Source organism: Nestor notabilis, unplaced genomic scaffold, assembly GCF_000696875.1.
Source record: "Nestor notabilis isolate BGI_N333 unplaced genomic scaffold, ASM69687v1 scaffold27453, whole genome shotgun sequence".
Taxonomy (NCBI): Eukaryota; Metazoa; Chordata; class Aves; order Psittaciformes; family Psittacidae; genus Nestor; species Nestor notabilis.
The window spans coordinates 1,630-14,733 of NW_009923732.1; the positions used below are offsets into that span (position 1 = coordinate 1,630).

The window sequence follows — 13,104 nt, forward strand, 5'->3', positions numbered from 1 at the left end:
TGTTTTGGGGGTGGCTGAGATGCGGCTGGTTTTTGCGGCTCTGATAATTACAAAGTACCTGGAAGTCATTTAGCGTTATTTTCACAAGTCTGCTTTCCTGTGGGCAGAAGGTGTCACAAGCCTGTGGTGCTTCCCCTGAGCTCCTCTTCTATCAGCACCCAAGGGTTTGTTGGTAGCAGAGAAGAATTAGAAACCTCTGTGTTGTGCCCTGCTCTCCATGCTGCCTGCTGCTCCCAGCAATCCTGCTGTTGCTGTTCCAGCTGTCCAGCTGTTCGCAAGTGTGGTGTTGTGCAGATCATCCCGCCCCAGTGCCTCAGTTTCCCCTGCAGTGTGGGGACACTGATACCGGTCCCTTTGCAATGGGGGGATGAGAAGCACCCTTGGAGCACAGACATTAACATGTCCTCTGACATATCTCCTCTGCTGGCTGATCTTGTTCTTGCAGGATTCTTCTTTAAAAATAGTTTTGTTTGGTTGTTTCTTAAAACCGGGAGGTCACTTACCTGTGGGGTGACCTTAGATTGCTCCTGTCACAGCCCTGCGGTTCTGTTTTCCAGTCTGATAAATAAGGATAACTCTTTTTAAGGCAACTTTGAGGATTCAACGGTGACTGCTTAAAAGAAACCTCACAAACGTGTGCCAGGCTTTTGAAGGGCAGGACTGCTCGCAGCAGCTCTGCTTGCAGCAGCTCTGCTCAGGGATCCCCTTAGCAAAACAGGAGCAGCCATCTGAAATACCCAAACCCAGGCTGGTCTCACTCTCTGGATGGCCTCTGTTGCTCTTCATTGTGCTGCTAATGATCTGCAAGCAGCCTTTAAGGGTTATGGAATGTAGCTGGAGTTGTGGTCACTGTGGCCTCAGCTGTGCACTGCTGCCACCTGCCCGGGCTGGGTTCCCGGTGAGCAGCAGGACCCGCTGCTGTCGGAGTAGGGAGAAGGCGTATCGAGTGCCGGGGATGCTCTGCAAGTTTCATGAGGCAGGAAGGCACAAGCAGCCTTGGCACAGGCGCTGCTGCCTCGCTCCTCAACTTGCATGACAGAGTCAGGAGTGTGGGGGATACTTTGGACTCTACTTTATCCGCTTCTATTTGTATTAGTGGACAAAAACTTGGCTCTTTTCTGCCTATCTCTAGCGGAGCTGCGCAGCACTGGCACTGTGTGGCAGAGGCTGGGTTCACCTCTGCTTTATTTATTGTCTGTGTGCCTTGGTGCTGCAAGTCATGTTTTTGCTGAACTTCCTCTGTGCTGCTTGGAGACGGATGCCTGCTGGGACATCTTTGTTCTTCCCAGGACAAAGCAGTAATTCCTCAGCAAATAAAAATCACGGTGCTACATACGTGACTCCATGCAAAAGCAAATGCTCTGTTCTCCCCAAGTGGAATAGTTGTGCAAGTGTTGTGCTAAGAGACCCAGCACTTGGAGCAAAAGGATACTTGGCTGGAGGAGCCAGGATGAAAACCTCTCCCCTGCATCCTGGGCCTCCTGTTCAGGCCACCAGACTTTTCCACCCACCCTCCTGTGCTGGTCTGTACAGTGCCTGGAGGTGCCAGCCAAGGCGAGGGCTCTTCTGAGCAGTGCCTGCTTTGCAAAACATGCCCAGATACAGGAGAGCAGCATCACGCTGGTGTGGTTGCAAGGTCTGGTGTGGGCAGAGCTGAGGGGAGCAGCCAGCCCTGCCTGCTGGGTTTGGCCTCGCTGCCCCCCTGGGCACACAGGATTGGTCAGAGTTACTGAAATCTCTTTGCTTTCCAGCCTGTGCCTTCGCTGGTCTGTGGAACTGTGTCACCATCAACCCCCTGAACATCGCGGCTGGCGTGTGGATGATGTGAGCAGAGTTTCTGTTTTCTTTTCCACCAGGAGGGAGGTTGGTTCATTAATGGAGCAAGGGGCAGAGCTGTCTGCTGGGGCAGTGGGCGTGAGTTCTTTTGTTCTGTCTTTACCCCTTTGTAGGTAAATACAGAGATACCCTTATCCAAAATACGTCTGGGGTGCAAGGGTTTGGGAATTTCAAGGTGTGGGGAGAGCGCAGGGAGGTCCAGCCCTGCCATTCCCTTTTGGCGGCAGTGGCTGGTCTCGGGGGGTGGGGGCACTGCTGACCCTCCTCTGGGCCAAGTGGGTAGGATTAACTCTGGTTTGCTCTGTCTGGAGGCTCAACGCCTTCGTCCTGTTCCTGTGCGAAGCCCCCTTCTGCTGCCAGTTTATCGAGTTTGCAAACGCCGTCTCTGCAAGGGCAGACAAGCTGCGGCCCTGGCAGAAAGCTGCTTTCTACTGCGGGTGAGGATGCTCCTGGGGTGCGCTGTGGTGCTGAAGCCGTCCCGGGAACCGCGTTGGGATGCATATGGGATGCCACGATGCATGGGCATCCCTCCGTCCTGCGGGGCGTGGAGCCTAGCTTTGAGGGCTGCCCTGTCTTGCAGGATGGCTGTGTTCCCTGTCGTGCTCAGCCTGACGCTCACCACGCTCTTTGGAAATGCCATTGCGTTTGCCACTGGGGTTCTTTATGGCCTGTCGGCGCTCGGCAAAAAGTAAGAGAGCACTGTCTGCTCGTGGAGGGGAGGGGAGGGTGGTCCTTCAGCCCTCACCCCATCTGCCTTGCTAAGGCTATGCTTTCCTCTTGTACTAACCATGCTTTCGGGTATAAATGGCGCCAGAGAACATTTTCCTGCCATCATCTCCAAGCTGTGGGAGGGAAGGTCCTAGGGTTTGCTGAAGCTCTGAGCTTAATCTTGGGAGCTCGGTCTGGGTTGCCCTGTGGGTCCCGGCTGTCTTTGTGCAGTGGCTGGATGGATGGGCCCAGCTCTGGGGGCAGTGACCCGCGTTGGTGGGGTTGGAGAGGGCCAGCAAATCTCATTTCACTCCCGGCATCCCTCAGCGCAGAGAGACCCAGGCCCCAGTTGGGAGACCTGTCTGCTGGGTGCTGTACCCACCATGGTGGCCAGCTGGAGCCCAGAGCCCCACTGTCCCTTCTCTCTGCAGGGGAGATGCCATTTCCTATGCTCGGATCCACCAGCAGCAGAAGCAGATGGATGAAGAGAAGCTGACAGGGGCTCTGGAGGGACAGACTCTCTGAAGCATGCGAGTTCAGGGTAACCTCTCCTGGACACTGCGATGGTGAAACTATGGAAATCCACTGCCCTTCCCTCTGCCCACTCTCCTCTCTGCTACACTACGATTTCCCTGGACACTGCAGCAACTGGAAATCTCAGGGGCTGGGGCAGGTTGTGCCCTCTTCTCACACCAGCAGCCAGACCTCAGTGTGTTGGCCCCTTTCTCCTCCTCAGCCCTCAGCCAGATATCTCACAGTCTCCCTATTCTTTAGGTTTTTGTGGCTTGTTGTTTGTTTTTTTGGGTGGTGATGGTGTTGTTTCTTCTTTTCTGCAGAGGTGCTGGTTTTTGAGTGCTGTTACCAGCCTGAGCAGCAGGTAGCCTTTCTCTGAAGTGATGCCTGCAAGCAAGCAGAAGATGCAGTGCTCCTTTTGGAACTGCTCTCTGCATGGGGTGAGGAGGGACAGAGCTGACATACCAGCTCCTCGCCTGCACTGGTCTCACGCCGGGGGTGACCTGCCACTGCACACTACATGTTCTATAGTAACACTCCCTGGTGTGGCCCTTCCCAGGTATAACACGTGAACCCAGCCTCTGGCAATGCATGGTGATTCTTAAGCTTGGTCTTCTGATGAGTATGTTTTCGTCTGGGTCCAGTTAAGGCAGGCGTTGGAAAGGACTTCCAGCAAAAACCCATGCAAAGACCAGAACCATCTCTGCAGAGGAGCTGCCAGAGGTGCTGGGGCAGATCCTGGTACCTACAAAGTGCAGTCCCTGCTTCCCCCGCATAGAGCTGCAGGCACTTCCTGCAATTTACTTGAATTACAAGAATTAATTACTTTGTCTTAATAAGGGTGCTTTTCTTAAGCTTCACTCTTTTCCTGGGGAAGAAGATAAATAAGGTTTGCTTTACCTCAGCTGGGAAAGGGTACGATTGCTTGAGACAAGTGGGATTTTTCTTGGTGTTAAGGAGCATCTTTCTCTTGTGAGCCCAGGACTCTGCTCCATTATCTCTCACTCTCTGTCCATGCTCCTGTGACCCATCCTTCCCCACAAGGGACCTGGTTTTTGTTTCTGTTTGGTACAGTTTTTGCTCTGGCCTCATGTTCTGTCTGTATCAATCATGAACTGGTTTTGTATGGGAAGGTGGCATATCCTTCCTTTGCAAAACCAGAGAAGACTGCATCATTTCAGTTCAGATAGCTGGGAAGTGTTGCTTCTTTATTCCAGGCTCCATCAGTGGTTTTCCTGTTTTCTGTTTGCTTTGTAACATGCAGGACAAAACAAAGCTCAGATCCTCCTCTTCTTGTCAGGGTTTCTCTGTGGAGGTTAATTTATTTGTTTTTCATGATTGCTTTTTATTGTCATTAGGAAAAGGGGGGATAATTTAGTTTCGTTTATTTATTTTGCTGGGGGTCATTTTCTTTGGACACAGGAGGGAAGAGTGCTCTGCTTCCTGTCCTTCAAAGGGCTGCCTCATTCCGCTGGGGGGGTCTCTGAACCCTCTGAGCCCCGGCTGCTGTGACGGGGATGCTGTAACTATAGAATCCTCTTTCAGCCTTCAGAGCATTTCTCAGATTTCTGAAAAGTGTGTTGTCTTTTGGCCCCTTTGTCTTCTTCTGGGCCACTGGCTTGACAAAGTTTGGTGTCCTCCTCTCCTGGGAGAAAGAAGGGAGGAACACTGGGCTGTAACTGCTGGGTTGGAGGTTTGTACTCACTTGGCAGCCACAGCAGGTAGCAGCTATGGTGAGCAGTGGCAGCAGGGACTGCAGCCTGTTTTTCGTCCTCTGCCCTGGAAGCAGAGCTCCCGCTGCCACCAACGCTTTGTGGTCCCATTTGAATCCCTGGGGAACCGGAAGGGTTGTGCTGTGGTCAGAGAAATGCTGTTGGAGGCTGACTGCTGTCATACGGGTCTGTCCGCCAACCACTCTTCAGCTTTGGAGTGGTGTCGTGTTGGAAACTATCTATTTTACATGTCTCTCCTCTAGGTATGGTGTGTGTTCACATCAAGGGAACACCAGCACATCCTTGGCAGGGCCTGGGGAGGTGGCTGGGTATGGAAGTAGCCTGTGCATTGCAGCAGGAGCAAAATGGTCCCTGGAGATTGGCGGGCTAAGCTGCCAGCTAATGTTAGCTCTTGTTTCTTCCTTGGAGTTCAGGGAGGTGTGAGGATTTACACCAGTCAGAACACGGCTTGGGTTTATTTACACACATGGGCCCCTGCAGCTGGATGCTGGGGAGCCACTTTGTGCTAAGCCCCTTTCCCCCCCGGCCTCTGAACTCAGTTGCTCTGACACCAGCTCGTCTGGGACGCAGAGTAGGCGCCACTAGCCCAGATGCAGCTTGTTTCAATAAAAGCTCTGCCATTTCAGAGCCCCTGTGCTGGTCCCTGCTGCTGCACACTGTACATGGGCCACTGGCAGGGAACACAGCCTCCTGCGTGGGTCACGCTGCCTGAAGCAATGGGGTGCTGCAGGGAGAGTACACAGCAGCCCAGGGGTACCTGAGCCGTGACAGCCTCTCTGCTTCTGGAGGCAGAGGTGTCCCTGTGCACAGCCTTTACCGGCTGGTTCGAGTGCTGAGTCCTGCCTAACAAACAGGACATCTGCTGTGATTTCAGGGGGGTTTGGGGACTTAAGTAGTGCTTAGTAGAGGAATGTTGAACATTGATGCACGTAGCTACGAGCATGTCTTTGGTAGTGACTGCTTTGCTCTGTGAGTAGTTCCACAGTAGCTTTAGTGACAGGAGGTGAAAAGCAAAGCAGAGGTGATTGATAGAGAAATGCTTGCAGCCTGGTCTCCATCCGCGGTGATGAACAACAGAACTTGTAGGACCCTCACTGGCTTCATCTGATTGTCCTCATGCCGCAGACCAGCAGCAGTCCCTGTTGCAGGCAGGTGCTGCTCCAGGTCACTCGGAGGCTCGTGGGCACAGAAGAGTTGTGACACTTGCTGTGGATGGTCTGACCTCCGTGTGGACAAGACACTTTTTGTGGAGATAGAAAGGACCTTTAGAGTAGTAGCATCACAGTAGTTATATGCCTATTCACAGTGCATGGTGGTTATTAATTGTGTTTAGAGGCACTGTTGGGGTGCTTGGAGCTGTGTAAGGATAAATGAAGTTAAAAGCCTGCTCTAGAGATATTACAGGCTCAACCCAATCCCTGCTGATGGCATCCAGGCTAGTGGATGGATTGTCCACAGGGTCTCTATGGAAGAGGTTCTGCTTGCCAGGTCTTGGAAAGGCCTCTGGGGTACGATGGGACAGAAGTTTTGTTACGTGAGAACTCAAGAGCAGGTGATGCATTGATCACAGTTGCTGATACTAAGTGTGAAAAGACACTGGCAGCACATGTGCACGTGGCAGTGGACTGTTACACTATTCAGCATGAGCTGTGCACGTCTTACCCAGGTGCACTGATACTGCTGCAACTCTTCCATGTCCCATTCAGTCATGAAGTTGACAGCACTTGTGCATGTTAACTCCACTGTGCCCTGGGGCTGTCTGTTGGGCCTGAAGAGAAAAGCAGACGCTCACCTTTTACTGCATACCAGGACCTTGCTGCTCTGGGCAGGAGCTGATTTTGTAACACCAACTGATTCTCTGTGTGTGCAGTGAATAAAAAGACCATTCTACCTCTGGAAAGAGCCACTGTGATTTCTGAGACTCTAAAAATTGTAGCAAAACTGCTCAGACTTTCCATATTGAAGAAAGGAGTCACTCAGAAAATACTTCTCCAAGGAGGTTCTCGCAGAACATGAAGAGTCCAACCTCATTTCATATTTGGGCATTTCCTCCTTAGGCCAAGCTTTGGGAAGCTCAATTAATCTTTGTCATTTTCTTTTCCTTAGGAAAAAAAAAAAACATCCACTGTCTTCAGGGAAGGATTTCACTGAAGTGAAGATATCAAGACCTGGTCCATAGCCATGTGAGCCAGAGAACACTTTAGCACAGGGCTGCCAGAGATCCTGATCTTCAGAAGGTCAGTGGAAAGCAGAGGCTCTTGAGACCTCTCATAATCAGGCCATGCTTAGAACCGTCATATTCCAGCCAGGACAGAACATCTTTCTGGAAATGGGTCTCAGCAGCAAAGGTTGGGTCTAATGCTGAATTTTCTTTGTGGTTTTAATTTTGGCCCATCTGTTCCTCCCTCCCAGACTGCTTTAAATCAATGCTCTGATAAAGCGTATCTTCTCTTCAGGGATTTCTCTCATCTCCTGCTGTAGGGGTTCTAAACAATAGCTAGCATATCTTGAGATCTGGGCCAAATACACGCTATGTTACCCCGTGCTTTCTTGTCACAGTAGAGGACACAAGCATCTCCACCAGCTCTCAGGGTACCAAGTGCATTTCAGAAGGTTGGGCAAATGCTTGGCCAAATCATCTCCCAGTTCAGCCTTTGTTGTCCTGCCCTTTTGGGAGAAGTTGGATGTGATACTCAGCAAGTAATCAGCAAGGCCATTTGTTCCTTCCATAATCACATCCTGCAGCTGTGTTTTACCTGGGGTTAGGCTCTAAGTAAATTATAATGTCGTTAATCCTGCAGGACACACAGGAAAAAATGGTAAGATAATTTGCTACTAACTATGCAGTTGAAATCTTAAAGTGATGGAGGTGGAGGCTTCACACACGACTGTGATGGAGGTGCATCCACCTTTCTTTGTGGATGAGTAAAACCCTGCGGTGGGAAGCACCCACCCCAGTACAGTACCCACCATGTCTTTCCTACGGTGAATCACTTGCACTACAGCTGAATGTGTGTCTGTTCCTGTTCTTTGTATTGTCTTAGATCTTCTTTGTGAACTGTATTCAGTCTTGTTTATTAGGCTTCTAGTGTAATGTGTGTTTTTAGAGCAATAAAATGTGGCAGCTTTTTATACAAAATATCTGGCTCTGCCTCTTTCACAGTCCTTAAGTACAAGAGACTCATCTGGGAAGCTGCACACTGCTGTGGTCCCCTTGTTGCAGTCCTCATCCGCCTCTCCCATCCCACCTGCCTGCAGCTCCCTTCTTTGCAAATCAAGGCAACATCTCACATTTGGAGACAAAACTGTTTTATTCTTGCAACTACATGACAAACTTTCATCAGAACGGCTACAGCTGCTAACTCTGTTCCAGCCAAACCCTCAGGCTCTCAGGCTGCTTTGGTGGCTGTTGCACGAAGCACTTCCGTGGTTTCTTGTCCACAGCATGTGTTTTATTTTCCAGGACATCTTTATCTCCAGCCTGGAGCTGGTTACCTGGTCCCATACCTTGCATCGACCTGTTGCCCAGAGCGCAACAGTTAGTGTTGAATAATGGGAAGAGAAAGTAAAGTTCCAGCTGGCAACTTCTACGTCCAAAGTGAGATGATCATTGCTGCCCCTTCCTGTCCTGTTGCCTCCACAGAGAGCTCCAGCCTCTACCTCCAGCAGCACAACAGTTCTCTTTGTTGCCCTTGAGCATGTGGACTGGACCGGTAGTCTGGCACAGCTGGCACATGGCAGCTCCTACCTCATCAACAACCTCCGGCCACTCCTGAAGAAGGCCTCGATTTGTTCCAGGGACTTGCCCTTGGTTTCTGGAATGCAGCAGCCTGTGAATAAGATGTTCCCGGCACAGATGACAGCAAAGAACAGGAATGGCACCTCAAGGCCAAAGGTGTTCTGGAAAATGGGACAGAAGATGTGAGCTGGTGCAGAGGGAGTCAGGAGGGGCTGCAGAACCCCCTCCCAGGGCAGTACCCACCACGGCCAGGAGGAAGGACTGGGTCAGGGCGAAGGCTGTCAGCCAGCTCACGACGACACAGAGGCCTGAGGCCACCCCGCGGGCTTTCAGAGGGAGGATCTCTGACATGAGCAGCCAAGTAATGGGGCCCCAGCCCATGGCATAACCTGCAGGGAGGAGGGGTAAGGGGAGGCGGTTGAGGATTTGAAGCCTGCTGGGGAGTGCAGAAGAGCCCTGTGTAATCCTGCCCTGCCCTCCATCAATCTTTATTCCTGCCCATTCATGCTCTGTCAGCCCTCAGAGTGACTTCAGATGCCATCTCTCTTGGTCTTCCAGGGACACCTGCCTCCATTCCAACTCTGAGCCCAATCTCTTTGCTCCGTATTACCCTGCCTGGGTAAGAAGAGTCCCCCCAGCCTGGTACTCAGCTCTGTGCTGTGGGTCCTGGGCTCTCTTGCTTTCTGCACTTACCCATTATGAAGAACATGGTTGCCAGAAGGGGGATGAGGGTGATATAGTTTGTCGGCTCAGCAAAAGGGTTGGCAGAGCTCACCAGGCTCTTGTTGGCAATGGTGCTATTCTGAGTAGCTGGCACGAAGTGGATGTAGAGCCCCATGGTCAGGTTGGAGACCAACATGACACCAGCTGTGGAGAGATGCAACAGCACAGTGGGACTGATGGGTGAGCGATCCCCTCTATGCCAAGGACTGATCTGGGAACGCCTCTGCTTAGGAGCTGAGTCACCAGCAAAGGAAAGAGACCTCCCTACTCCCTGCCCCAGTTCTGCATGGCTGAAGTTTCCACTCCTGCATGTTTGCAGAGCTCCTGAAAGTCCTTCAATAACAGCTTCTCTTGTGCAACAGCACGTGAGACATACCTGATACAAAAAGAAGAATCTTCCTCCCAGCTTTATCCATTGACACAGCAGCAATCGCCACCGAGAACAGACGTACCAATCCAACAAGAGCTGCATCGTACTCTGGTTTCTGCAATGGCAAAAGCAGTGGGGAAGCTGAGGTCGAGAGTCGGGGAAAGAGCAGGTTCCTACATGTGTTGCCTTGACTCTGGCTGGTGACTTTGTCAAAGCTGTTCTCCTATAGTAAGAGACCAGAAGATCTGAAGCTCAAAGAGTGGGGAGACAGTAGGGCCAGTACTGCTCCCCAGCCTCCCACATCCTCACTGGCTATTGGCTGCTAACCAAGTACTTTAGAAAGGGCTCCAAAGTTGGGAACATAGGACTGCAGGGGACTTGGAGCATTGGGCAGCTGTTGCTAAAGTCAAGGCAATGGGAGCATGGGCCCAGTCCCAGGGCTCACCAGAATGACGGAAGTTTTCTTGAATATTGGCTGCAGGTACACAAGGATGCAAGTGACACCTGAGAGCTGCTGCAGGAACCTCATCCCCCCTGCGATCAGGATGGGCTTGTAAATGAAGGGGTCCTTGACCTCAGCACACGAAACACGCCGGCTCTGGAGAGACAAAGCCAGGAAACTGAAGTGACTCCCTCTGGGCACCACCGTGGCTCCCGGAAGATGGCTCAGGAGTTGCCTAAAGGAGGCTGGATTGTGCGGTTTCCATGCTGGAGGTGAGCATCCTCACCTGCTTCCTCACGCTGTCCTTGATCTGCTCGTACTCCCTGGTGTAGTCTGTGTCCTTACCCCGCAGCCAGCACAGTGACCACAACGCCTCGTCCTCCTTCCCCTGGGAGAGCAGGAACCGGGGCGAGTTGGGCATGAAGCAGAGCAGGACACTCATGGCGAGCACGGGCACCTCCCCAGCGATGGCCAGCCAGCGCCAGTCCAGCACCAGCCCTGCAGGAGCAGCACAGTCAGGAGGAGAAGGCATGTGGGGAAGGGTGTCCTGGTGCCTTCATGTAGGCAATCCCACAATTTAAATTTAATAAATCCAGCAGGGGTAAAACATTGAGTAGTGGCACATGTTTTTCTCCTAGAAAAGAAGCATTTTCAGCTGCACAATACAGGAAATTTCCAGCAAGCTCCCCCAGTCTTAGAGTATCCAGCAAGATCCTGCAGCAATCAGGGCACATGCTCGCAGGAGATGCACGCACAGTTCATCATGTGCTGCTTTTCAGCCCTGGCAAAACTCTGGCAGGACCTGGGTCTGTAGGTGTGGTAATGGCCATGGGTCCATGCAGGTTATGGGTTCATCTGTCTGGGTACACACACACAAGTGCAAGTCACACAGGGGTGATCCTGTCCAGGCCCCCTTTGCACACCTGTGTTGGTGGCTGTGAGGGAAAGGAATTCATCAACTTGCTGACAAAGTTCAAAATAAACTCCCCTTCCCCAAGGTCCCACTGAGGATTTCCTGCCCTCTAAACACCGAGATACTTGCCCAGCGCATACAGGACGAGGGAGCCCAGCACTGCCATCATCTGAGGACAAGCGCCCAGCGTGCCTCGGACCTCAGGGTGGGAGATCTCTGAGATGTACACCTGGAGCAGGACAACACACTCTCAACAGAGCTCCAGTACATGCCTATTGCCACTAAAACTTGAACTCCGTCACCTTGCAGTGATCCACTGTGGCCAAGGGAAACCCGGACTGCTGTGAAACTGTCCTCTGGGGGTGGAAACCTGACCAACCCAGCACCAGGAGCTTTGTAGGCACCGCTAATATCCTCCCTCTCCCAGCATGGGAGAAGTGCTCCAGCAGCACACTCAGACTCCCATTACTGGAAAGTCATGCCCCAGGGTTGCTCAATGCTCGCCTTCCTCTCTGCATGCAACACGAGGTTAGCGTTTGGTAAATGCAGAGGGAACGACTGCTTCCAGAACAGGGAAGGGCTGAGGACTTGCCTTCCCTTTTCTGCAGGCAAGAAAGTCCAGCACCGTGGGACTTTCCGGCGCATCCTCCCCAGCCCCAGTCACCAGCCACAGCACTGGAGCTCTGCTGATGCCTTCCGAAAGCAGCGGGATGTCCCAGGCTCAGCTACAGCCCCATCTCCTGCTGTGCAACCCCCCGACAAGCTCCCTCCCGCGGCACATTACCGGGATGGAGGCAGATGTCACGCCGCCAGCGTAGCCTGTGAGCACGCGGCCCAGCAGCAGCATCCCGATCCCCTGGGCACCAGCCATCAGCGTGGAGCTCTGCTGATGCCTTCCGAAAGCAGCGGGATGTCCCAGGCTCAGCTACAGCCCCATCTCCTGCTGTGCAACCCCCCGACAAGCTCCCTCCCGCGGCACATTACCGGGATGGAGGCAGATGTCACGCCGCCAGCGTAGCCTGTGAGCACGCGGCCCAGCAGCAGCATCCCGATCCCCTGGGCACCAGCCATCAGCGCGTATCCCACGGCGGAGGGCAGTGCCGAGAACATGATGCTCAGTTTGCGGCCCAGGAGGTCGTTGAGGAGCATGGCGCTGAGCCCCCCCGCCGCAGCCCCCAGCATGAACACCGACTGCGGGGACATAGAGAGGGAGCCCTGTGGGTCTGGGCTGCCCTGGCTCTGGCTCCTTCCCCTGCAGGGACAACCCTGCTCCTTACCCCAAACCAGGATGCTGTGTTCTGGTCCAGCCTCAGCGTGGGGCTGGGGTGAGCTTCCAGGGCAGGAATGACGGGTGAGGGGTAAACCAGGGCAAAGCCAAAGCTGAAGTTCCCCAGAACAGCGGCAAGCACAGCCAGGTAGAGCCGCTTGTTGTGGAGGCTCCTGAGGGAGGGACAGAGAGGAAGGAAGCTGGGTGCCCTTATCGCACCCGACAGAAAGTTTAACTCTGTCTTGCAGCTTCCCCCAGCCTTGGCCGAGGCTCTCGTGGCACCCATGGGGTTTCCTGGGAAATGGTTCTGCACAGCGCCAGGCTGGGGAGTTTCTCCAAGTGGAGCAGCAGCTGCTGCTGCCGTGTAGTGGGGAGCAAGAGCCTGTACCCTGGGCACTGCCAATGCTCTCCTCTGCACCAGGCAGCTTTCAGAGGGTTCAACAGATGGAGAAAAGCAGAAGCTGGAGCCAGGCAGCAGCCGGCTCATCCCGGTGCAGCAGGGACGGGGTTCTTTTCAAGACCCCCAGCAGTAACATGTGTCCCCATGAGAGCTGGATGGCCCGCAAGAACGCACACCCGCAGCTCTCCCAGGTGGGCTCATCCAGCACTGCACACCCTGGGCAGGATGAGACCCCATCTCAAGGCAATTCAGGAATAACAGCAGCATGAAGCAGCTTTTCCACCAGCTGCCCCCAGCCCAGTGGTCTTGGGATGGGGGCACAGCCCACCCCGCAGGCATTCCCGTGGCCCAGCCTGGCCCTTACTGCAGGGATTCCCTGTCGAGCCTCTTGCCAGTGCTCTCAGGGAAGGTCCGGTACGAGAAGCTCATCCTCCTGATGAGAGGCTCGCGTGCGCTTGGC

The 13,104-nt window shown here is 53.3% G+C and overlaps 2 protein-coding genes across 2 annotated transcripts; one reads left to right on the forward strand and one right to left on the reverse strand.

The window, feature by feature from the left end:
- Positions 1-1,751: 1,751 nt before the first annotated feature.
- CACFD1 (calcium channel flower domain containing 1) lies at positions 1,752-3,069 on the forward strand (the record flags this gene model as incomplete). The annotated part of the gene is made up of 4 exons (XM_010012308.1): positions 1,752-1,824; positions 2,148-2,273; positions 2,417-2,524; positions 2,976-3,069. Coding segments are annotated over 4 exons (401 nt in total), but the record flags the coding sequence as incomplete, so codon positions are not given.
- A 1,438-nt stretch (positions 3,070-4,507) lies between these two features.
- On the reverse strand, positions 4,508-13,073 carry SLC2A6 (solute carrier family 2 (facilitated glucose transporter), member 6). The gene is made up of 13 exons (XM_010012309.1): positions 13,009-13,073; positions 12,255-12,417; positions 11,962-12,168; positions 11,107-11,206; positions 10,351-10,562; positions 10,068-10,220; positions 9,629-9,737; positions 9,223-9,396; positions 8,773-8,918; positions 8,539-8,690; positions 6,453-6,558; positions 4,763-4,888; positions 4,508-4,702 (listed from the first exon to the last, which is right to left on the reverse strand). The coding sequence occupies exons 1-13, from the start codon at positions 13,071-13,073 to the stop codon at positions 4,508-4,510; spliced, it is 1,908 nt and encodes a 635-aa protein (XP_010010611.1).
- Between the last annotated feature and the right edge of the window lie 31 nt (positions 13,074-13,104).

What these genes read in the sequence shown, in the direction of transcription:
- SLC2A6 (XM_010012309.1), bottom strand. Translation starts at nt 13,073, where the DNA reads ATGAGCTTCTCGTACCGGACCTTCCCTGAGAGCACTGGCAAGAGGCTC. An exon ending in AGAAAACTTCCGTCATTCTG is followed by an intron (nt 9,738 to 10,067) that starts GTGAGCCCTGGG and finishes TTGCCATTGCAG; the next exon opens with AAACCAGAGTACGATGCAGC. An exon ending in CTACCTGCTGTGGCTGCCAA is followed by an intron (nt 4,703 to 4,762) that starts GTGAGTACAAAC and finishes TCTTTCTCCCAG; the next exon opens with GAGAGGAGGACACCAAACTT.